Consider the following 23,175-nt stretch of genomic DNA (forward strand, 5'->3'; position numbering starts at 1 on the left):
GAGGCAGTAAGTCTCAGGATAACTGCTTGGTTGAGGAATGTAGATGGGAATTGTAAGTAGGAAGAACTATAGGAAAGGTGTAAGTGTTTGGGGACTGAGAATAAAGAAGTAAATGTACTGGTTCTTAGGTAACACAGAGCTGCCCCATGTCAGGAGGCTGAGCCATAGAGACCCTGCAGACCAGTCCCATCTGTGGTTTTTGAGAGAAGGGCAAGAGAAAGCTGAGAAAAAATAAGTCAAATAGGGCAAGCACAGCAGGGCCCTGTTGCCTGCTAGCTTGACATCGGGTATTGTATAAACAAGGAATAGGTGTGGGGGTAGAGATACAGGGTATGGAAACTCACTTGTCTGATTGCTGGATTCTGCACTCTCTCCATTCCTTCCTCAGCTTCCAGAGCTTCCCCCTTGTTGACAGCTGCTCTCTGATTGGAGAGCTGGGCGCTGTTCCCCTTTCTGTCCTCCTTTGGATGATTGGGTTAATGATGCTGCTAGTGTGAAAGCTATATGGTAGCAGAGTCTTGGATTCTGGTCGCACCTCTGCATGCTCCTTCTGGACTCTAGCACCTGTGCAGCTTTTTCCTCTTTAGGCTCTGGGTCTGGACACTGCATGGATCTCATTCGAAGCTATTTTCCTACAGTCTTGCAGTACTCAGGTTTGTTGGTTTTCAGATAGAGTGAACCTTGGTCCAAGTTTCTCACTTGGGCTGCCAAGCCGCCTTTGAAAGGGCATATCACTCGTACTGGGGCAGTTGCTAGGACTGAGCACCCAGTGAGGCGGTGACAGGGTCTTTCTGGTGCCTGCTGGTAATGCTGCTCCTGGCCTGGGTGTGGCATTTGCTCTAGCACCTTTGACTCTTCTGGTAGCTGTTTCCAGCCTTCTCACGCTGTTCCCTAGGAAATCTGGTGGACTGTGCCCGAGTGTCACCTAGTGTTTTAGATTTATTAAACTCATCTATTTTTTAAGGTTTTTTTTTCCAGAGTCAATCTTTTTTTCTTACTTCAAATAAAGCCTTACAACTACATAGTTTCTGCACAGTGTGCAGATGGATGCTAGAGGAAGATTCTGGCCATCCCATTCTAGCCTGCTCCATCTTATTCCCTTGAGCTAAGCTGTCAGCCAATGACTGTGCCTGCTCCACACAGCACTGGGGTTTAGGTGTGCGATTAGGTGTGCAATGCGTGCTCTTCTTTTTACATGGGTGCTGGCAATTTGAGCTCAAGTCTTTATACTTACGCTGCAGGAGCTCTCATCTAGGAAGCCATCTTCTCAGCCTGCCAATGTTATGCTTTTTGTTTTTCCTTAAAAGTATAGATTTTTAAATTTTAGTGTATCTGTATGGGTATTTTGCCTGAATGTATGTCTGTGTAACACATGCGTGCAGTGCACACAGAAGCCAGAAGAGGGCATCAGATCCCCTTGAATTAGAGTTAGAGGCGCTAGTGAGCCACTGTATAGGTGCTGGGAACTGAACCCTGGAGCCTCTGGAAAAGCATCCAGTGCTGTAAATTGTTGAACCTAGCTCCAGCCCCACTGTTGCTTTGTTTGTTTGAGACAGGGTCTCTCCACACAGGCCTGGCTGTCCCGGCGTTCACTGTGTAGATAAGGCTGACCTTGAGCTTGTGTACTCAGTCCTCCTCTGACTCCTGAGCACGGGGATTAAAGGTGTGTGTCATCACACCTAGCTAATGTTTTAAAGTTTAAAGGTTTTGAAAGGTTATTAACGAGGGCTGGAGGAATGGTGCAGAGGTTAAGAGCATTGGTGCTCTTCCAGAGGACCTTGGTGTGGTTTCCAGCACTCACATGGTAGCTCACAACCATATGTAACTCCAGTTCGAGGGGCTCTGACACCTTCTTCTGACCTCTGTGAACAGCAGGTACAACATGTGTGGTACACAGACGTATATGCAGGCAAAACATTCATACATATAAAATAATAAGGCCATTCATGCTCATTTAAAGGGCAAGGAGAAACTTTTACATCCATCCAGGTACTTGTCATTTCTTCTCAACCTTCTACAGAAGGCTAGAGAAAAGAAAAAAAAATTAATTTTCTTCTATCATTATCCCTGATCAGGTAAGTATCAAATTAGTGTATTATATTTGGATTGTATTTGCATAATTTTAAAAATTATTGTTTAAGTTGCTGATTTGAGTCTTGTTTAATTTGTTTAATAAAATTTAGCTTGGGATTGGGAGAGAATTTCCAATAATTTTTAAAATAACCCTAAACATACTTCTGCCATTTTATTATATATTAATGTAAAGCTGTGTGTGAAAAATTGACAGTGATAAAAATCAAGTTATCCTTTAGCTCTGAAAACATTGAAAATTCCCTATAGTCTGCAATATCAAATGTTCAAGTAAGACTTAATTTTTATATAAAAATAAATAAGCATGTCCATCTTATTAGCATGCAATCTTGCTTTTGTTTTTAATAAATGTACACCCAAGAACTGTTTTAGAATAAATTTATGCCATACTATCAGTAAATCCATTATGTGTATTTTATAGACCCAAGACTGTGAAGGGTTCATGAGTAGAAGTGCAAGAAGGCCTGGTGTCACAGAGGTGTTTGTTCTCTGTTTCCTTACTACAGTAAAGTGCTTGAGGAAGGCTAGCCTAGAAGGAAAGGGTTCTTAGCACAGTTTGGTGGAGTGGGCAGCCCCAGGGGTGGCCTCTGGGGAAGAGCTGGGTGAGATGACATCATGGCATGTGTGTGTGCAAGAGGGAATGAGCCCATCACCACACAGGGATCCAGACTGCTGCTCAGGTACCAGATTCTCGCCCACAGAATATGCCCATGAGACCTAGAGATTAGTCCTCCCTCTGCAGTTAGTGCGAATTGTTATAAATAGAACAAGTGCCACACATAAAGGTTCCTCCTGCACTGCCTGGGACTTGGGAGAGAAGCCACTTCAGGTCAGTTGTCTCTGGCTCCCATTGCTGTGCTCCTGCTGTTTTTCAGAATTTAATCATGATGCATATGTCAATGGCTTGATTTGCTATGGCCTCCCTGAGTGCTTGTCTTTCCCAAACTTTCATTCATTGTGTATTTGAGTAATTGTTTTTCTTTCCCCCTCTGATCTTTTCTCTCACTTGTTTTTTGGACTTTATGCCCTGAATGCCTCTGCTTTCCCAGTGGTTTATTTCAGCATTTTTTCTTTCTGATTTTATATTGAGTTTCTATTGATAAGTCTTAATGTTTCCTATTGTTTCCTGGTTTGTTACCAAGTTAAAAAAACAAAACAAAATGAAAAACACAGAGAAATGGCTTAGTGAATAAACTCACTTGTTCTTGCAGAAGATCCAGGTTCAGTTCCTAATTACCTACATGGTGTCTCACAACCATTCACTATTCAAGTTCCAGGAATTTAATGCCCTGTCCTGACCCCTGCAGGTACCAGACATTGCATTTTGTACACAGACATACATACAGGCAAAGCATCCATAAACAATAACAAAATTTTTTTTTGTTTTTTTGAGACAGGGTTTCCTTGTTTTTTTCTTAAAGTTTTTTTTATTTATTTTATATACATACACTGAGTATAAGATGTTTATAGACTGACCAGAGAAGGCAATTGATCCCAATTACAGATAATTATGAGCCACTATGTGGTTGCTGGGAATTGAACTCAGGACTTCTAGAAAAGCAGTCAGTCCTCTTAACCACTGAGCCATCTCTCCAGCCCTGAGACAGGGTTTCTCTGTGTGGCCTTGGTTGTTCTGGAACTCACTCTGTAGACCAGGCTGGCCTTGAATTCAGAGATCTGCCTGCTTCTGCCTCCAAAGTGCTGGAATTAAAGGCATTTTTTAAAAATCTAAAATAAATACACTATGGTACACACATACACACACACACACACACACACACACACACACACACACACCCATAACACCATATGATCTGTTGCCCATACCCAGATTTTCTCAAATATCTCCAAAACCAGATGCCCCTGGATATCCATCATGGCTCTCCCCGTGGTTTTTATTTATTTAATTTGTGTGTATATGAATGACATGGGGGGGTTGCATGCATATGGGGGTTGGAAAATAACTTTGTGGAATTCTATCTTACCATGTGGGTACTGGGGCTCAGCTCAGGTTGCCAGGCTTGTATGTAAGGTACCTTTATCCACTGATCAACCCCCCTGATAATCCTAGCCGTCCTTTCCTGTTCTTTTTTCTCCTCCAACCCCTTTCCTTTCTTGAGAGGAGGCATCTCTGTAGCCCTATCTATCTAGCGTGGAACTCTGTGTAGACTAGGCTGATCTTATACTCACAGAGATCCGCATGCTTCTGCCTCCTACATGATGGGATTAAACGCATGTGCCATCATGCCTTACCTAGTCCTCTCTGTTGATTGATCCAGTATCTAATTTAATATCCGGTATCTGAGGTTTACATGTTGCATTTGGTTTTGATCTCTCTCTATATATATCCCTCTCTCTCTCTCTCTCTCTCTCTCTCTCTCTCTCTCTCTCTCTCTCTCTCTCTCTCTCTCTCTGTGTGTGTGTGTGTGTGTGTGTGTGTGTATGTGTGTGTGTATGTGTATCTCTAGGAGAGGGGTGAGACAGGTTGTTTCTGTGTAGCCTTCACTGTCCTAGAACTCACTATGTAGACCAGGCTGCCTCTCAGAGATCCTCCTGCCTCTGCCTCCCAAGAGCTGCCCAGCTGGTTTTGATATCTCTTCAGTCTACTTTAAGATAGAAAAGTTGCCACCTTTTGCTTCTGTAGTTTCTCTTGACCTTGACCATTTTCACAAGCCTAAGCTACACTGTCTTGTACAGTGTCTTATGTCTGGATGTGTCTGTTTCCTCATCGTCAAGTTCATGTTTGAACATTGTCAGCATGGGTTTATGCGATGGTGCCATGGTATCTTATCGCATATCATCAGGAGATAAGCTATACCTGTTGTTTAGCATTGGCGGTGCCAGCTTCTATCATCTGGGGAAGGTGATGACAGCTAGATGTCTCCATTGTAAAGGCACACTTCCCTTTTGTGACTAGTAACCTTAAAAGAGTACCATGGAAACCGATTTCCTATCAACCTTTTACCAGATTGGATCTTTTTCAGATCTGATTTGGGATCTATCTCTTCTTCCCCAGTTTGTTTTCTATTGCTGTGATAAAACTCCGTAACCAAAAGCAACTAGTCAGGAAAGAGTTTATTTGGCTTACTTGTCCTGATCACAGATTGTCATTGAGGAAATTCAGGGCAGGAATGGAAGCAGAGGCAGGAACTTGGAGGCAGGAACTGGAGAGACCATGGAGGAACACTGCTTACTGGCTTATAATTCCATGGCTTGCTCAGCTTGCTTTTTTATGCAACGCAGGACCACCTGCACAAGTGCGGTACCACTGCCAATGGGCTGGGCCTTCCTACATCAATCATTAATCAAGAAAATGCCCTCCACATACTTGCCTGCAGGCCAATCTGATGTAGGCATTTTCTCCATTGAGGTTCCCTCTTCCTGGATGATACTAGCTTGTGTAGAGTTGACATAAAGCTAGCAGTGCAGTAGAGTCACAGAGGGAACCTTCCCCTTGAGGATAGTCCCGAGGTCTCTAGACAATGGCTGCTGTGGTTTGCCCAGGGGAACAGTTATTGTCTACTGTATGGGGCCAAGGGCCTTCGGCACTTTCAGGGCACTTCGCAGCGTTTATAGGGAAGGTCATCCACTTTCCAAATCGCTGGGTTTTTTCTTCTGTACATTTTTTAAATACACTGTCTCTCTTAGACATCTTAAATACACATGGGTACAGTGCTCCAGCCTCCACCAAGGGCGGCCAGTGGCCAGGGGCCAGGAGAGATAGGATAATACAATTATTTTCAATTAGATTAATAAAGAATAATTAGATGTCATAAATCAAGTAATCATAGGATATTGTCATAGGAAAAATATGTAGGTAGAATTAATTAGTTTTCAAATAAAGCGTTTATTTTAATTGCCTGAAATGATGGAGCCCTTAATTGTTGATGCATCATTTTGGCCTGAGCTTTTCAGCTGTTGTAACAGCGTGACGTGACGGGTTTGTTCCCTGCATTTCTGGGGAGACAATAGAGGAGAGAGACCTTGATTTCATCACCTTACAATGAGCCTTCTGCTGTAAGGTTCTGGAAACTCCCACCATGCCGCAGGCAGGTGGCAAGTGTGGGCTGAGCTTCAGCTGGCACTGCCCAGGGTCATGATGTGAGAACTCTTTTTTTTTTTTTTTGGTTTTTCAAGACAGGGTTTCTCTGTAGCCCTGGCTGTCCTGGAACTCACTCTGTAGACCAGGTTGGCCTCGAACTCAGAAATCTGCCTGCCTCTGACTCCCAAGTGCTGGGATTAAAGGCATGTGCCACTACTTCTGGCTGATATGAGAACTCTTATACACATGTGTGCATGAATGTGCATGTGAAGACAAGTGTACACATGGGCTTTGGTGTGTACCTGAGGGTCTGTATGTCCCTGAATGTGGAATGCATATGAAGGGGGTGCATCTATGTGGGTGGGTGTTTATGTTTGCATGTATAAGTGTGAGCACCTAGGTGTCTGTGTATATACACATGACTACAGTTTGTGTAGTGTCTGGATTGCACCATGTGCCTACAAAGAGTCTTGTCAGAGTTCATGGCCTGGACCCATGTGGCAAGGTGGTCTTGGAGCTTTCCTGCTGGGTGAGAGATCAAGTTCTTGACAGTGGTGTAGCTAGGGCCTGTAGATCTGTCCCTGGCAAGAGCACAGCTGAGCTTTGGAGGACCAACAGCTTCCCTCTGACCCTGTCCTTTGGAGCACCTGCTTGAGGCAGTTCTTTCAGCGTCTATGATCCGGGGCATGTGTCTGTGAACAACAGTGTGAGGTCCTGTCTCTCCTCTAGCAAGAAGGCACCTTCATGTTTTTGAAGAATCAGTTAGCTTTTAGCAATTTATGAGTTTTATTTAGTTAAAGCTTCTTCCCTGCCCATCCCCCAAAAAAAACACCCAAAAGAGGGGATTCGGCAGTTTGTACATGCATTCCTGTGACTTTGTTTTCTTTGAAAGCCCTTGAGGGAGGAAGGTCCAAGAGTAGATTTAGCCCAGGAAGGGCTTGACCTGGTGGGACCTGCGTCAGGTCAGTAGGATTAGATACATGTCTCATCTCTCATGCCACTGGCATGGGTGCAGACCTCACTGGCCTGGTGGCTTCCTGGGAGCCTGATTCTGCCTGTTGTGTGCCCTCTTCCCCTGTGGTGTGGCTCAGAGCCTATACCTTCATTTCTCCTAACAAAGAAGAAAAGGTGAGGGCATAGGATTTGTGGAGGTATGGCACTGGGGCAAGCATGCTGGAAGATGTACCTGATGGGATTGCCTCCGGAGGCTGCCCATTACAGAAGGCTTCGTCTCTCTGGCTTCTACGCAGTTGGGTGTGGCCTCAGCCTGTAGTCTCTCTTCCCACATTCCATGCAGACTTAATGCCCAGTCTCCACTCTAGAAGAATCCTGCCTAGTGGCTCCTTTGCTCTGTTCTTTTCCTTGCCATGTTCTTTTGATGGCTGCAGCTGCCACCCAAGTTGGGCAGAGCTGCCTCTCCCTGCTGTGTGGGCTGCATGTAAGAGGAGTAGGATTTGCCCTTGCCTGGTGGAAAGGCTCCTGAAACAAGCTGCTGCAGGCCCCCTGCTGTCTCCCCCTGACCTTTTCCTGTACCTTCATCCAGCTTGTGATTGTGAAGAGCAGCCAACTATGGGACTGGAGAGGTGTGAGAAGGGTGGTCTGCAGAAGTTGAATGTGTGGTCTAGGACACTGGAAAGTTTTCTTTTGCAAAGTAGATCCTAGCAGGTCTTAAGTGCAAGTCCTGTAATTTGAGGAGTGGTCTGTCTGCTGGGGCAGCAGCTCTGTGGGTGTGGCCAAATGGCTTGGTCCTGCCCCTTCCATGTACCTTTCCTGGCTGTCCTGCCCCTTGGTGGCATATGTCTTGAGAGCATTTCTGGCCCATTCCAAGGAATCTAGGGCAGATTCCTTACCCCAGATTCCTGCCTCAGTTTCTCAAAAAATAAGTATTCTATGCAGAGTAGTTATAATTAGAAGATTTGGCGGTTCAGGCCGTGGTCCAGTAGGGCTGTTTGTAGCATTCTCAGGACTCCATGTTGCACATGTCTGCTGAGCCACTGAGTGCAAGGCAGAGGCAGTGTATTCTAGACTCCTCACACTAGCCATGGGGTAGGAGTGGGATTCATCATCCAGGTACATCATTATTGTACTTTTGGGAGGAAAGAAAGATTACTCCAGAGGGGAGGGTTTCTGAGGGAGGCACAAGAATAAAGCCTGCTTGGGAAAGGCCTTAGCCCAGTTTGTGTCAGGATGAGTGCTGTGAGTCTGCAGTGTCACTGTGGAGGAGACAGTCTGGGTACCTGACTGGTGGACCATCACAGGAACAAGGACTTGAGAGAGAAACCGATTAGGCCTAACTCTGTAGAGTGTGATAAGTAGAGTTCATAGCAAGGAACAGGTAGGGGAAGTGCATGGAAAATGGGAAGGAAGAGATAGCAGCTGTGGGGGTTCAGGGTAAGCCAGGGTAAGCAAATGCCACTTTGGGTGGCATAAAGACTGAGGGGTCCCATCGTCCAGAAAGCATGCAGATGATAGATATGAGGGTGATATTAAACTGACTTAGAGTTTTTGCTAAAAGTGGTCACATGGGCCTACAAGAATGCCTAGGAGCCTGAGTCAAGTTTGGCCAAGCAAAGGCTTCTTTTCTGTTGTGGTGCTGGGAGTAGAGCCCAGGGCCTTAGCTTACTAGGCAAATACTCTACCAGAGAGGCAGCAAGGGCTATCTATACACAGTGGCCAGGCTGTGTATGTCAGTAGGGGCAGGCTTGGACTTTGGTGATAACAGGGCTGATAGATAAGACAGGGCTACAGGGTGGGGAGAAGGTACCCACCGGGAACAGTGACAGGCTGGCAGTTGGGGTCAGTCCTGTGGCCCATGCCAATACCTGGTTTTTTTGTTTTTTTGTTTTTGTTTTGTTTTTGCCATAGAGCCTGTCCGCACCATGGAGAGCAGAATCCCTTTTTCCAGAGGGGCAAAAGTTGGGTTCTGAGCCAATAGCTTTTTAAATGTCCCTCTCTGGCTGCCTTCTATAGGTATGCAGAGCTCCCTGTCTCTCACACGTCTTCCCTCGTAACCCAGGACTGCATTTACCCACATGGCAGCCTTGTTCCCACCGCCACCCGGTCCCAGATTTGTCCTCCGAGGCACACAGTCAGCTGTGAACACGCTCCATTTCTGCCCACCACCCCAAGCTGCAGAGAACCCACTCCTTTTCTCAGGGTGAGTAACAGCTGTCCTGCCCCAAGCCCAGGGTGAGGTCCATCCTGGGGCTGCATGGAGCACAGTTGCAGTCTGAGGTGCTGCTGGAGAGCACTGTGCAGGGAGTGTGTTTGCCTCGCTTTCAGAATCTGACCGATCCACTGCATTCTGAACCCCATGCAGGGGCAGAGAGTCATGTCTCTTTGTCCCACAACACTGAGTTGTCTGACAAAATACCCCCAGCCCCTGGCCCTTCTGGCCACCTTTGCTGGAAGGGAGGCTTGTCTGACCTTTGGTTTAGAGTCAGCCATCTGACTGTGAAGTCTTCCCCAGCTGAAGTATCTTCATCCACTGGCTGCATGTGGTGTTGGCCTGGAGGGAGTTCAAGACTGCCCCAGCCCCTGACTCCTTTCCAACAGGTCTCAGAATGGCCTAGTACACATCTGGAGTCTACAAACAAGAAGAATAGTTGCCACTCTCAATGGCCACGGGGGCCAGAGTGTCATCTGGTTGAAGACACTGCCGCAGGGACACCAGCTCCTCAGGTGGGTTACAGCGTCACAAGGGAGGTCCTAGGGGACATATGCCAGGAACTCTAGAACAGAGCAGGATGGCAAACTGAGTGAGTGGGGTGGGGGTGGGGCGTGAACCTGGTCAGCTTGGCCGCAGCTTGTGGGCAGTGTGGGGCCAGCTCCCGCCTTTGGGAAGCAGACAACTCTGGCTTCTGTCAGGTGGGATTATCCTCTTCCCTGGGGCCCTTTGGTGCTCTGAGGCAGCTCTGGGAGGTGCCATCTGAGGCAGCCGCTACCAGCCCAGCAGGCCTGTGGTGGGGGCTTTGGGTGTGGAATGCCCAGGTGCATTTGCACTGCACTGGAGACCACAGCCCACCGAAGCTGCCTGGCCCCAGCTGTGTTTGGGTCCGGGTTTCTTCAAGAGGCCCTAGAAGGGGCCTGGGCTTTCATATCCAGCAAGGCTGGAGGACCCCCAGCACTGGTCGCACCTGGGTCACAAGAGCTGCGCCAGCTAGTGTTTCTTTACCTTCGTCATTGTGAAACCGCGTATGTACAGGCCAGTTCAGGAGTGTGCAGACCCTTGCAGCACCTGAGTAACCACTGCCCCGTCAAGGGCAGCACTGTAGCACTGCCCACTGCGGAGTCGGTGGCAGCCAGGACTGCTGTACTGTCTTGCTGTGCTGTTTGAAAAAGAGAAGAATGATTTTATGAGTTTTTCTAAACTTTAAGTTAGGAGAAAGAAAAAAAAAAACTAGAAGACTACCAGGTATTTAATACACACCTGTGGTCTTGGTGCCCTGAAGCCAGACAGGAGGATTGCTGTGACTTTGGGGTACCACTGGTTTCTGCTCATTCGATTGGACTGATTGCATTTTTCTTACTATATTTCAGATAGTATTCTTCTATCCCAGATAATCTTTGCAACAGGGTGGCATATATTTTCACTCTCCTAGGGGTGTGTCTTCATGGAGTCACATGCCAGGCGTTCCCCAGTGTGGTCAGGCTCCTGGGTCATAGAGGAGCCTGTGCTAAGACATGGATGGGCATCCTTACCTGTCTGCAGAGCTCGCTGTTGCTTTGGATCCCCAGTTTCTCTGGAATGTGCTGCTGGTGTGGGATGCAGGCAAAGCCTGCCTTCTGTCCTTCTCCTGTAGGTTCAACCCCGTTGTATCCAAGGCCACACACAGGAAGAAAATGCTAGCAGCTGCATGTGGGCTCAGTTTCCTGGTCCCCATTTCTCATGACCTCAGTACTTCTCAAGTGCTCTGAAGGGTAGAATGCCCCTAGTTTCAGGACAAGACCGCAGTCCTGGGTTCAGGGAGGAAGCCCAGTGTGATGACTGCCAATCTTGTGGTGCTGGAGGTTCATGAGTCTCTGGAGCTCTGGGGCAGGAGAGACTGGCTTTGGTCACACAGTCGGGTAGTGTGTGCTGGGCCCACTGTCAGCATCCTGGAGTTCCCTAATCTGAAAATCTGAAGGCCTGTTTCTTGTTGGTTTGGTTTGTCCGTTTTTGAGACAGGGTCTCACCATAAGGCTCTGGCCAACCTCAATTCCTTATGTTCTAGACCAGCCTGGACCTGAACTCACAGAGACTGACCTATCTCTGCCTCCTGAGTGTTGGGCCTAAAGGCATGCTCCACCGCTGTTGTGTTTAGAAAATCGATGAGCCCGGTTGTCCATGGGTGAACCTATGTTGTCCATACTGTCATTTACCTATGTTCAACTGTGTGTTCTATCTGCATGTGTCTGGCCACACACATGTTGATGCTGACCTCTGAGCTCTGACCTGACCCACAGTGCTATATTCTCATCTGCTCTTTGATAAGGAACTTTATATCTACCACTAGATCTCATATTTGCTCTGCCAGAGAGGGCAGAACCTATGCCTGCAAGGAGCCAGGCCTGCTCAGGGCCACTGCTTCTACAGTTATATGTATCTTTATCCATGCTGTCTGTATGCCTTGGTCCACTTCTGTTTGAGCTTCCTGGCCCAGTGCACTGTCATCCACACAGTCACAGTGCCGGCCCTCATAGGCTCCTGGCTCTCACTCAGCTGGCCGGGGCTGTTTTCTTTGTGCACAGTGACAGTCACACTGTCTGTGGGTCTGTGGGTTTGGCACAGCACTGTCGTGTGTCCATTTCCCCAAGGCCACAACAAACAGCCTGCCATCCCACAAAGCCCAGAGCTACCCACTGTGGTCGGTTGTCTCCTGGTTCTCCAGCCCTGCCCTTTCTAGAATGTCACAGGAGTGTATTTACATGTTGCAGAATGTCACAGGAGTATAGTTGCATGTTGCAGGATGTCACAGGAATGTGGTTGCATGTTGCAGAACCTTCAAACCTGGCTTTTTTCACTTAGCAAATCACAGCTCAGAGTCCTTCCAGCTGTTGCATGTGTCAGCAGTTGGCACCGTCTCTTGCTGAGTGGCACTCTGTGGCACAGCATACTTGGCCATTCTTTTGTTGCAGAGCAGCTGGGTCATTTCCAGCCCGGGTGATGATGCATAGAGCTGCTGTCAACATGCTCGCATGCATTTAGAGTGAATGTAGTGCTCAGATACACTTTGGAAGAGGCCTGAGTGAAACTTCTGAGTCCTTTAAGACAGTTTACAGAAAGGAAATGGGTACAAGGTATGCTTTAGTGGCACCGCAACGGCACGAGCTGGCCATAGGTGCGTGCCTCAGTGTCTACACCCTTAGTCTCCTGGTTACCAACTCAGATGTGAACACTGAGGGGGAAGCCCTCCTCACTGAGGCCTTCAGCGTGGATAGTGTGAGGCTTACCTAGCCATCTTCTGGAAACTTGGTCCAGGTGGGCACATAGATATTTACAGTGTCTCACAGACCCCTCCCCTTGCTTCGTCAGTCAGGGCCGGGACCTGCGGCTGTGCCTGTGGGACTTGGCAGAGGGCAGGAACACCATCATGGACTCAGTTCAGCTGGACAGTGTGGGCTTCTGCAAGAGCTCCATCCTGGTCAGGGGACACCTGTGCTGGATGCTTGCTGTGCCAGGGAAGGGCAGCGATGAGGTAAGGACCAGCCCTTGGAACTCCTTCCATACACTAAGGGCACTGGCTTTGTCTTAACCCGACACACTGGTCCTCCTCCAGTAAAGAGGGCCTAGCACTGTCACAGGACCCTGCCAGCTGCAGTTCTGTGGCTGACCTGCTTCACTGCAGCTGCAGCAGCCTTGGGCTGCTCATCTGTGATGTCAAACCCTTCCAGGGCAATGGTGAGAATCAGGAAGGGCTCAGGCAAACCTTGAGACTTAACGCTATTCCAGGAAGAGGGCCACTTAGAGCTATGTCCAGGCCTGAGTATATGTGTACATACATAGACAAGCATACATATTTATTCACATATTTATTTACATATGCACGTGCACACACATGCACACACACACACACACACACAGGAATCTCCAGAAATTGGGGCTTTGGTGCACTGCCAGCTTGTTGAAGGAGGCATCAGAGACATCAATACAGTGACACAGTGAAGAAAACTGAAGCAACAGGAGAGTTCTCAATGGGGACAGAGCTAGGATACAGTGGAAATGAAGATTCTGCTGGCTGAATGAAGATGGGGGTGGCCACAAACTTGGGGAAGGGATGATAAAGCCTGAATTCAAAAGCCAGAGTGGGAGTGAGTCTGGAGGCAGGAAGAGGTACTGAGGAACTCCTGGGCAACCAGGCCTCCTGTGAAACAAACTATTCCACAAACTCTGGTGAAAAGGGAACAGGAAAAAAGACATCTGAAAACCACAATCTAGCAGCAATGAGACCAGAGTAATGTGGAGTCCAGGAGATGGAGCCAGGCTGCTGCTCCAGGCCCCGCTGCTTTCTGTGAGAATAAATTAACCCTGTCTTGGGGCTTCTTTCTGTAGAACCAGCCATCACCCTGTTTGCAGAGTTATGGGCACAAGGCATGGCCAGTGATGAGCAGCCAAAAGGCCAGGACTATGCTCTGATCCAAATGCTAAGGGTGAGGATGCTTCCCTCCATACATGTACATTCTAGGGTAGGTAGTGCAGTGGTCTAGGGATGCAGAAGTCAAAGATACGCAATCTGCACAGCCCACAGCATGGCAGGAAGTCATGAGAAGCCAGAAGACCCCATTGTGGTAGCAGGGAGAGGCTGGATGGCAAAGGGCCATAGGTAGGAGCTGTTCACATTTGTTCTCAGGATAAGAAGAGGGACAGTGAACCCAGAACTGTCTAGGAGTCTGATCTGGGGTGTGTCTAAGAGTGTAGAGAGCATGGCATCCACCCTGTATCAGAAGGGCAGGATCCCAAGGTTAGACCCAGGACCTTGCCTCGCCTAGTCCCCGGGCCTCCTGGAGCCTCTCCGAGCCTCCCTGAGCATGGAGCCTCCTACAGACACTGGAGCTTTCCACCTGGCACCTAACTCCAACTTTTTTTTTTCCAAAAGGAAAAATGCTAGGTTTGGGCAAGTGTGGCCACCCAGACAGCCGTGAGGGGTAGGAGCATGCTCCCAGGCATTGTTTGGGCCTAAGCCAGCTAGGCTTTTCCAGGGCCCAGTTTAGGCAGATTCCAGGCCGACTGGAAAACAACCATTTGCCCAGGATGTGCTGGATGCTTCTGAAAATGCAGTGTCCGGCTGTTGAGATGGCTCTTAGTGAGTAAAGGTGCCTGCTGCTTAGGCTGACAACCTGTGTTCAATTTCCAGACCACCCCACACAGTGAAGAGAGAGCTGATTTGCAAAAGCTGTGCGCGCGCGCACACAAACACACACACACACTCACTCACTCACTCACTCACTCACTAATAAAATAAATGCAATAAAAACTGTTTTGAAAATACAGTGCCACCTGCACTGAGGATGAGGAGCAGGAAGCTAGGCAAAACTACACAGGAGCCTATGACCTCCACAGAGAAAGACTGTAGTGGCCCATGGCCTGAGGGTGGCCAAGCCCTCTTAACCCTCAGAGTGGCATCTTATGTGTCTGTGGCTTGGGATGACCTAGTGCCACCTGCCTTGCTGTAGAGGAGGAAGCAATTCCCCTAGCCCTCAGATTAATAAAACTTTTAACAGGTTTTTGGCAAACCGGCAAGAAAAGTGTATGTAGCTCCTAATTGGTGATTTAAATGCAATCATGAACAAATAAATGCCTGTTACTATCTCATTATTTATGAACTAGATCTGCTTGGAGACAAAATGACTTTTCTTGGGCAGGAGCCAAGCCTATCCCAGTACACCGGCCTGATCTGCCAGCGCCATTAGGAGCTGCCTCTTCAGTGCTGCTGGCTGTGGGGGAGCATGGACCTGAGGAGGCAGGACTGTGGGTAGGAGCTGCTCCCCTTCCTCTCTGCCTTCTAGCCCAGGAGCAGCTTTACTTCGGGCTTGCAGGCTCACAGCCACACTGGCCATCTCCACTCCCCTGCAGCAGCTCTGCCCTCCTACTCTGTTAGCCTCTGTCCTGGCTTCCTCCAAACATACTCCACTTCCCTTACCACCTCCCACAGGCAGCCAAGGGTTCTTCAGACTCCAGTCTGTCTCCCAAAGACCTGCGCATGCTTCCCTGCCACTACAAAGGCAGTAGGTGAGGCTATAAGACTCACCTATAGCAGGCAGGACAGAGAGCTATGAACCATTTCTAGCACTCCACTTGGGTAGTAGATGTCTAATCACTGTGACCTGGTGAGATTACCCTGCCCGAGAGTACCCTGGCCACCCATCTATCAGAAGTGACTCCAACTAAAGGGGCAGGCTGTGTGCTTGGCATTCTGCACTGCCTGGAAGCTGCCCTGGGCTCAGCCCCATAGGACTCAGGCTGCTGATATAGAGTCATCTTTGTGGCTGTGGCAGATAAGGTTCTGTGTGGCATAGGTTGGAAAGGGCAACACAGATCTTACATGCCTGGGTTCCAGGCTCGTCAGACATTGGCCTCAGTCTGGCCATACCAGGTTTGTTGTGTCCAGTTGATGCCCTGCACCCTTAGGAGGTCTGCTGCCATGTTTGTGCAGACTAGAGCATGCTAAGCAGGCTCTTTGGTGCTCTCGCTCTTGCTGAGTGCTGGAGAAGCTCAGGGATTCCAGAACCCTCTCAGCCCCGTGACACCAGAAGGCGTACACAAGCCCAGCAGTGCAGAACCCCACACAGATAAAGGCATAGGAAGCATCTAGTCGACGCTAGGCTGCAACATGTCACCTGGGGCCCTTCTGTCCCCTGAGCTCACAAGAGAGGTGTCACATACCCCTCCCCCAAATGAATGAGGGCGCAGGTTAGAACCTTAGGTATGGGATGTCTGAGAACCCAATCCAGTCTGGTCCTTGGGCCTTGGCTATCCACTAAGAATGATTCTGGTCAGCATAAAAACAGTCTTCTTGGATTTCCATACCTATATGGGAAGCTGGGCCACGTGATCCACAAGGCCCATCTCAGCCTAGGCACGGAAAGGCCTGGGCATCTTAGCAGTCTGGGTTGGCCGGTCAAGTACTTGGGTACTAGGAAACCAAATTCAGTGGAGCTGGCCTTGGCTCTGGGGAACATGCTGATTTCCTAGGTTGGTGGTGCCAGGCTTTCTGCACAGATGATGCATCATTTTACATACCCAAGGTTATTCAGAGAGGGCCCTTGGAAGTCCTACCCGGGCAAGAAAGACAAGCAGAGGAGGGAGAATGACTAAAGTAAGCAGGACCAAGTAGACCAGGATTTGCCCAAATGACAAGATGGGGAAAGGCATGTGCTTAGCTACTTGTTGGTGAAAGGTTGGTCATTCAGGAATGGTATGAGCATTTGTTTTGTAAGGACCCAGGAGCATCTAAGCTCTCTAGCCTGTGCAGACTAATTAGGAGGCTCTGCTCTCAGGTCCCTACAGGGAGAGGAGCAGACAGAAACTCGCAGCAGCCTTGGCTAATCGCCTTAAATGTCTCTTGTTTGCATAGCATAGACTTGGCTTGGCATCAACCCAAATCAGCTTGTTTTCTCACTGTCAGGTTCAGATTCTGGAGATGCCGTCCAAGACGTCAGTGTGCACCCTGAAGCCGGAGGCAGATGCCAAACCAGGCATGCCCATGTGCCTGGGGCTGTGGCAGGTAAGACAGCATGTGCCAGCCACACCCGACAGCCCTGAGTCATGCCCCACTCAGGGTTGGATTTGTCATCAAATCTACACGGGCAGTGTCCCTTAGAGACCATGTACCTGCCGTCCTCTGTGGCCCAGAGCTGACTAGACATCAGGTTCTCCTGAGCTGGTACTGGTGCTTGGAAGGCACCCCAATAGAAACACTGCAGAGAAACCAGGCGCCCATACCCACCCTCCACAGAACCTGGCCAGCGTGCCATCCAGATGCCCATATGTAGCTGTGAGGAGGGGACAGTTGGGTCAGCTGTGGGACCTGCTCCCAGAAGAACATGCCCTTTCCCTCAGCACCTTGGTCCTTGGCTCTGCTGAGGCTGAGGGAAAAGCTAACTAGTGCCAGCAGGCCTGCATGGACCTCGCTGTGCTAGGCATTCATTCTTTCTACTCCTTGACCTTATGGAGGTCCCAGGAGCATTAGCATGATGATTTCTCCATGGCCATCCCATGGAGTTCTACCCCTATAGCTATTTTCTTTGTTCTTGACTGTCGTCTTTTTCTGTTGGAGGGTCAGGTGCTATCTCCTGGGACTGCTGCAAAAACTAGGGCCCAGGTACACATCACAGCCTAAGGTCTGGAGTTGTGCCCTCCCCTACAACACACACACACACACACACACACACACACAGGCCCAGACCTTTCCAGAGTGAGGCTTTCCCTGGCTACATCCAGGTCAGCATTTTTACTTCCTGGGTCACTTCTATTTATTGTATTTATCTGCAAGGAATCCCAGAAGCCTCAGTGCCAGTGTCTTACCTGGTCCAGACACGGCAGTGGGAGGGTCACAGATTATTGCCTATTTTGAGAGGGATTGTAACCCTTTGGGCACCTTCCTAGTTCTCATTGGTAAGTTCTGCCTCATGGCTTGCTGCCTCTTTGAACCCTTCCAAAAGTGAGACGAGATGGGCTTGTTCGGTTTGGAATTGCCTGCATGACCCACAAGAGGCATGGGAAGTGCACCTCTGTGCCTGCCCCAGGGATTCCGTCTGTCTGGATGGCACAAAGATTTCTGGCCTGCTTCCAGTTGGCTTTCTTTTGCAGTTTCCTTTTTAATTTTTATCTTATATATATGGGTATTTTGACTGCATGAATATGTGTCTACTACTTGTATGCCTGGTGCCTGTGGAGTCAAAGAATAGCTTCAGATCCCTGTAACTGGATTGCAGATAGCTGTGAGCTGCCATGCAGGTGCTAATACCAAACCAGGGAAGCAAGAGTGGCCAGTGCTTTTAACCACTATGCCATCCCTCCAGCTCCTTGCGGTTTCTTGACTGCAGAGGGTTGGGTTAGATTTGGAGCATTCAGTAAGCTGATCCTAGTGTGCTGCCCTTGCTGTGTAGCTTCCTAGAGAGAAGCCTTGGCAGAGTCAGGGCAGACCCTATGTGACAAAGCCCCCGGGGTCTGTAAGTCTATAGCCTGACTCGGTGTGTCCAGACATGGCTCCCCAAGAGTTTCTGAGCACTTCCCTGGGAAAATAAATGTAACCTCATCCTGCCCCCCAGCCGTACGTACACTGAGGTATCCAGGGAAGTGACCATGATACATAAAGTTCCTGGCGAAGGCACCTGTGGCTGCACACTCCTATTCTGTACCCTGGAAAACATAGGTCATTGCACAATCGTGTAAAAATTCCATCAGAAAAAAAATGTGTAGAAAGGGATGTACCAACTTGTTAAGGTAATTAATATAGTTGACAGAAGGACAAATCACCGCTTTGTTGGTGATACAGATCCAACGTGAAGCCCGCAGCTGCAAAAAGCCGTTGCTTATAAGAATGCTCTTTGTTTCTCCTAAATCCAGAAATCCTAGGATATGAAATCTCTAATCTGAGTACGGCAAAGTATCCTGACTTGAGAGATTTCTTTCTGAAATACTTGGGTCTGTCTTTAGTTTGCGCCTTAAAGTACCTGTGCTGTGTTGCTACAGTAATTATAGGATAGGCCAGGCTGTAAATCAGGCCTGAGCTAACATCGTCAGTACCCACCCTTAGAAAAGGTTCCCAGTCTGAGTCTTGGGGCCTCTTCCAGGAGTTCTAGTACACAGCTTTGGGGTTCCTTTGGCTCCTGGCCTGTTACCATCTCCCAGGCTGTACTTCAAAGGGCAGGAGAGGCTGCAGAGCCAGTTTTTGTCTCTGGGTCCCAACTGAGGGCAAGGGGAGCTGCTAAAGAGGGCAAGGCAGGGTGACTTCAGATCCTCAGCCCTGCGGCATCAAGGCTGTGACCACCAGAGGCCTCGTGGCTACAAGAACACTTGCCCAGCCTGTGGTGCCTGTCACTGGAAGGCTGCAGAGACCAGGATAGATTGAGTAAAGTGGCCAGGTTCTGAGCTATGATGGTAACTGGCAGGGGCTGAAATCCCAGGTGTCCCTTCTGGGCCAGCCTGGCTCCTGCTCTGGCTCCCATGGAAGAGGGTTCTTTCTAGTAGCCCCTGAATAATCTATGTTGCTCAGAACTCATAGTCAATAAGCATTGTGCATGCCAGGTAGAACTGATACCAGTGATGGAGCTCTGGAATCCCTGACTCAAAAATCAAGGAAAGCAGCCTGGTGAAGAGAGACAGCAGAGCCAGAGCTGTAGGAGTAGGTGTGGATGTCAGCACACACCACTGTTTAGGGCTCTATCCAAAGAGCCTAGGACAGTTCTCTCAAATGGGCTTCAGGGTAGCTTCTACCAGGTAGCCATGCTGTGGGTGCCGAGTAAGACTGGCAGCAGTTGGCACGCATTCCTGATTGGGCTGCAAAGGTTCTGGAATTCTTCCACCTGTTGCTGCCCCAATCCTGACCCAGCACCTACCTGCTTGCCTAAGCAGCCCATCGGAAGGGGCTTCCCTGCCCATAGGGCACATAGTGTGGATCTGTACAAATCACTTGCAAGCAGATGACCTGAGAAACACAAGCAGGGAGCTCATCCCTGTGATAAAGTTCAGGACTGTGCAGCCAGGGCCCCGGCAGAGCCAAGCAGAACCACTGTGCCAGGTACAGGCTCAGCGACCAAGACAACCCTGCCTCTGGGGTTATGGTCAGAGTACACAGTATGGGATCTGGCCCTGGGGGATAGGGACTGAAGATGATGCTGAAAATAAATCACCCAGTAAAACACAGGAAGGAAGCCTCATGCCCCCTCCCTCCTATTTTATACGTGTGAACTTGATCACCAACAGGACACAATCAGCTTACAAGCCATTTCTGGAGACAGAGACAACTGCTCTGGCCACAATGGGCTTGGCAAGTTCACTGTACTTGCTGAAAGCCTAGTAGTTGTGTCCTATTTCCTTGTGGTGGCTGCCCCTCCACATGCTGGTCTCCAGTGGCCCCTGCCCTCCCCTCCCAAAGGTGTCCTGCACCACACTCCAGCCACAGCTTGTGCTGACCTGAGTGTCCTGACCCTCATGCTGTTTGTTAGCTGCATGCCATAGCCCTCCACCTAGCCTGGGCCTCGTTGCTCAGCCCTGTGCAGTTTCTCTGAGGCTGCTGTGCAGTGCAGGGACTGATGGCATGTCCCTGAGGGTGACTTGGAATCCTGCAGCACTCTTCTTTTGTAGTTGTTTCAGAGGCTAAATAAACGAGCGTCAGCCCAGGGCGCGGAGCCCTCTGACCCTCGCCCTCATCCATCATGACAGTGAGGGCCTCTCACATCAAGCTTCCAAGGGTGGGGGCTTCTGCAGCTCCATTAACAAAGCCCAAAGAGGCCTTCTCAATGAGCATTCAGTTTTCCTGCCTGGTGGTTCTAGATGACTGGCCTCAACAAGGAGTGGCTTCAACATGTACAGCTAGGGCCGATGAGAAGGAAGGATGAGGCCGTCTGTAGCCACCCCAGGGTGCTGGTGGGTGCCAGTGGGTATCATGTTATCCCTGATTTGGACAGAAGCCAGTATAGGTAGAAATGCATGACTGTGAGGCCTCTGGACTCAGTCTCGTTCCTCAGGTACTAAGCAGCGGCCCTAGGAGCCCCCATGTGATGGTTATGGGAGGCTGTTAGGATATGGAGCCTAGGCTGCTGGGTGTATGGAAAGCAAAGGAAGTATGCTCTGGGCCAACTCACTTCCGGGTATGGCCAGAGAAAAGCTGTTCCCACAGCCCTAAAGCTCATTGAAGACAAGACCCTTTGGGAGCCAACCACTGTGCCATTCCCCACAGACTAACTCCAGTCTCCGCCCCCTCCTTCTGGCTGGCTATGAGGATGGATCTGTAACCCTGTGGGACATCGCAGAGCGGAAGGTGTGCAGCCAAATCACCTGCCATGAAGAGCCTGTCATGGGCCTTGACTTCGACTCTCAGAAGGCCAAGGGCGTCTCCGGCTCTGCCGGGAAGGTACTGGCTGTCTGGAGTCTGGACGATCAGCAGTCCCTGCAGGTCAGTGCACAGGCCCGGGTCTCATTTATCCTGCTCCGCACTAACAATCTGATAGGCTGAAACAATATTTAGGCATGAAGAGGAGCCGCTGCAGTTCCCTAGCTAATTAATCACTCTGAGGCAGTAGGAGAGCAAGGGCCAGTGGGCGTGGGCTTACCATTCACATGGTTTGGGTTTCTCCTGGACCTCGGGTTAACAGCCATCAAGTCTTGTCCATCTAGAGAAAAGGCACGTAGTGTCCAGGCAGACCAAACTCCTTTGTGAAAACTCAGAGGAATGTGGTCAGTAAGGAACTGATTAATCAAAGGGAAAAAAAAAGAAAAGAAAAAGAAAAGAGAACTTGTAGAAAGCCCTGCAAAGCCATGGCCTGGTAGGATCTGTAAGCTGGTCCTAGGGAGGCTGCTGGTCACGTGTGACAGGAGAGCCCACCAAGTAGGAAGGCCTTGGCTGAGCAGGGCTTGGTAGAGACAACCCCACAGTGTCTCGTGGACCATCCCAGTTGTTATGGCTCCGGGATTGCCTCTGTCCCTCAGGGCAGCATAGGGGGCCCAGCTGGCTTGTTCACCGTTTGGGATGGAGGGGTTGTGGAAGATATCTCCAGACTTGTTTTTGTGCAGGCTGCCCAGCCCCCCGAGGTGGCTTGGGTACTTGGACTCAGGGTGGGAAAGGAGCCTGTTACCAGGAGTCTCAGAGATAAACCTAGCCTTGGAAACAGCCCTGGTAGGAGAGCTACATGCCGTATGGAGTAAGGTGTGGCCATAGCCCAGTTCCCAGCCTCACTGGACTTAGCCAGAACACCGAGGATAGAGCTTAGGGGGCCATACCAACCCTTCTTTGGGATCACGATGGTTCAGGTTGCCTCCACCCAATAGGAGGTTTCACAAGCCATTCCTGCCACCTTCCCAAAGTAGGAAGGAAGCCCTGCTCAGCAGCCTCACCTCATACTGCTCAGCTCAGGCTTTGCGGCTGAGGATTGGGTTCGCTTTGCTCACATCAGGTCCAGGCCTGAGTGCCTCCTACCAGCCGTGTCTAGTAAAGGCACTTCCTAGGAAACAGAGGTAGGCAGTGGTGCCCACTGGTAAGGCAGACTCTGATCCATAGCTCTGAGCCAGGACCATCCCTGGGGGTCCAATTGTGCTGGGCACATAATGGGTTCAGGCTATCCTGTCCATACAGGCAGACTGTCCTGTTTGTCCATCTACCCATCCTTCCTGAGGCATGTGGGTGGGTGGATAAAGATAGTGCTTGGTTGGTGCCAGGTAGCAGCCAGGGTCACAAGGGCATCACTAAACCCAGGGTACAAATCAGTGTCTTACCATGAGGCCATTCTTGGAGAGGGATTGATTGTAGTTAATGGATAGAGGGTTCAGGGGAAGTCCTAGTGCAGAAAGAGGCTGATGTGGAGTAGAACTATAAGAGAGGCCCAAAAAGATGACATACCACAGCTTGGGGGCCTGGGGACAAGGACGTGACTAAGGGACAGATCCAGGAGTGCCCCACTGGAGAGCAGAGACAGCCTAGATAACCTGGCCTTCCCACCAGCAGTGCCTAGTAGGAAAAGAAGATAGGCTCACTGGTAAGGCAGGCTCCTCTGATCCATAGCTCTAAGCCAAGACCATTCCTGGGGGTCCAATTGCACTGGGCACATAATGGGTTTAGAACAAGACTGCCCTATATGTCAGTCCATCCATCTTTCCCTCGGTGTCTGGGAGACCCAGAGGTTCCTTGCTGTGAAGGGAGGGGCCTCCAACCTTCAGAAAAGTCCCTAAACCCTCAGAACCATTGGTCTGCATGCGGGCATATGGGAAGCACTGTACTCAACCACTGGGTCTGTGTGTCCTGAGCCCCCACCTCCCTAGGTGCTGAGCCCAGCAGGTGAGCCTGGGGTCTCTTTCACTCACCACCTCCTGCCTCTGAAACCTGGAAGAGAGCAGCAGCAACCCC

At 49.6% G+C, this 23,175-nt stretch overlaps 1 protein-coding gene across 8 annotated transcripts in view; it reads left to right on the forward strand.

Annotated features, from left to right (window-relative positions):
• Gnb1l (G protein subunit beta 1 like) overlaps positions 1 to 23,175 on the forward strand; it is a 72,645-nt gene that overhangs the window by 33,347 nt on the left and 16,123 nt on the right. For 4 of the 8 annotated variants that reach the window (XM_031363369.1, XM_031363374.1, XM_031363375.1 and 1 more), the window contains 5 exons: positions 9,150 to 9,290; positions 9,689 to 9,814; positions 12,648 to 12,810; positions 16,738 to 16,836; positions 21,016 to 21,231. In XM_031363369.1, coding sequence (XP_031219229.1) covers positions 9,166 to 9,290; positions 9,689 to 9,814; positions 12,648 to 12,810; positions 16,738 to 16,836; positions 21,016 to 21,231 — 729 coding nt within the window. In that variant the 5' untranslated portion in view covers positions 9,150 to 9,165. Of the gene's footprint in view, positions 1 to 9,103; positions 9,291 to 9,602; positions 9,815 to 12,647; positions 12,811 to 16,737; positions 16,837 to 21,015; positions 21,232 to 23,175 lie in introns of those variants that run through there. The other 4 variants (XM_031363370.1, XM_031363371.1, XM_031363373.1 and 1 more) reach the window with 3 other exon arrangements.

The sequence above is a fragment of the Mastomys coucha genome, unplaced genomic scaffold, assembly GCF_008632895.1.
Source record: "Mastomys coucha isolate ucsf_1 unplaced genomic scaffold, UCSF_Mcou_1 pScaffold12, whole genome shotgun sequence".
NCBI lineage: Eukaryota > Metazoa > Chordata > Mammalia > Rodentia > Muridae > Mastomys > Mastomys coucha.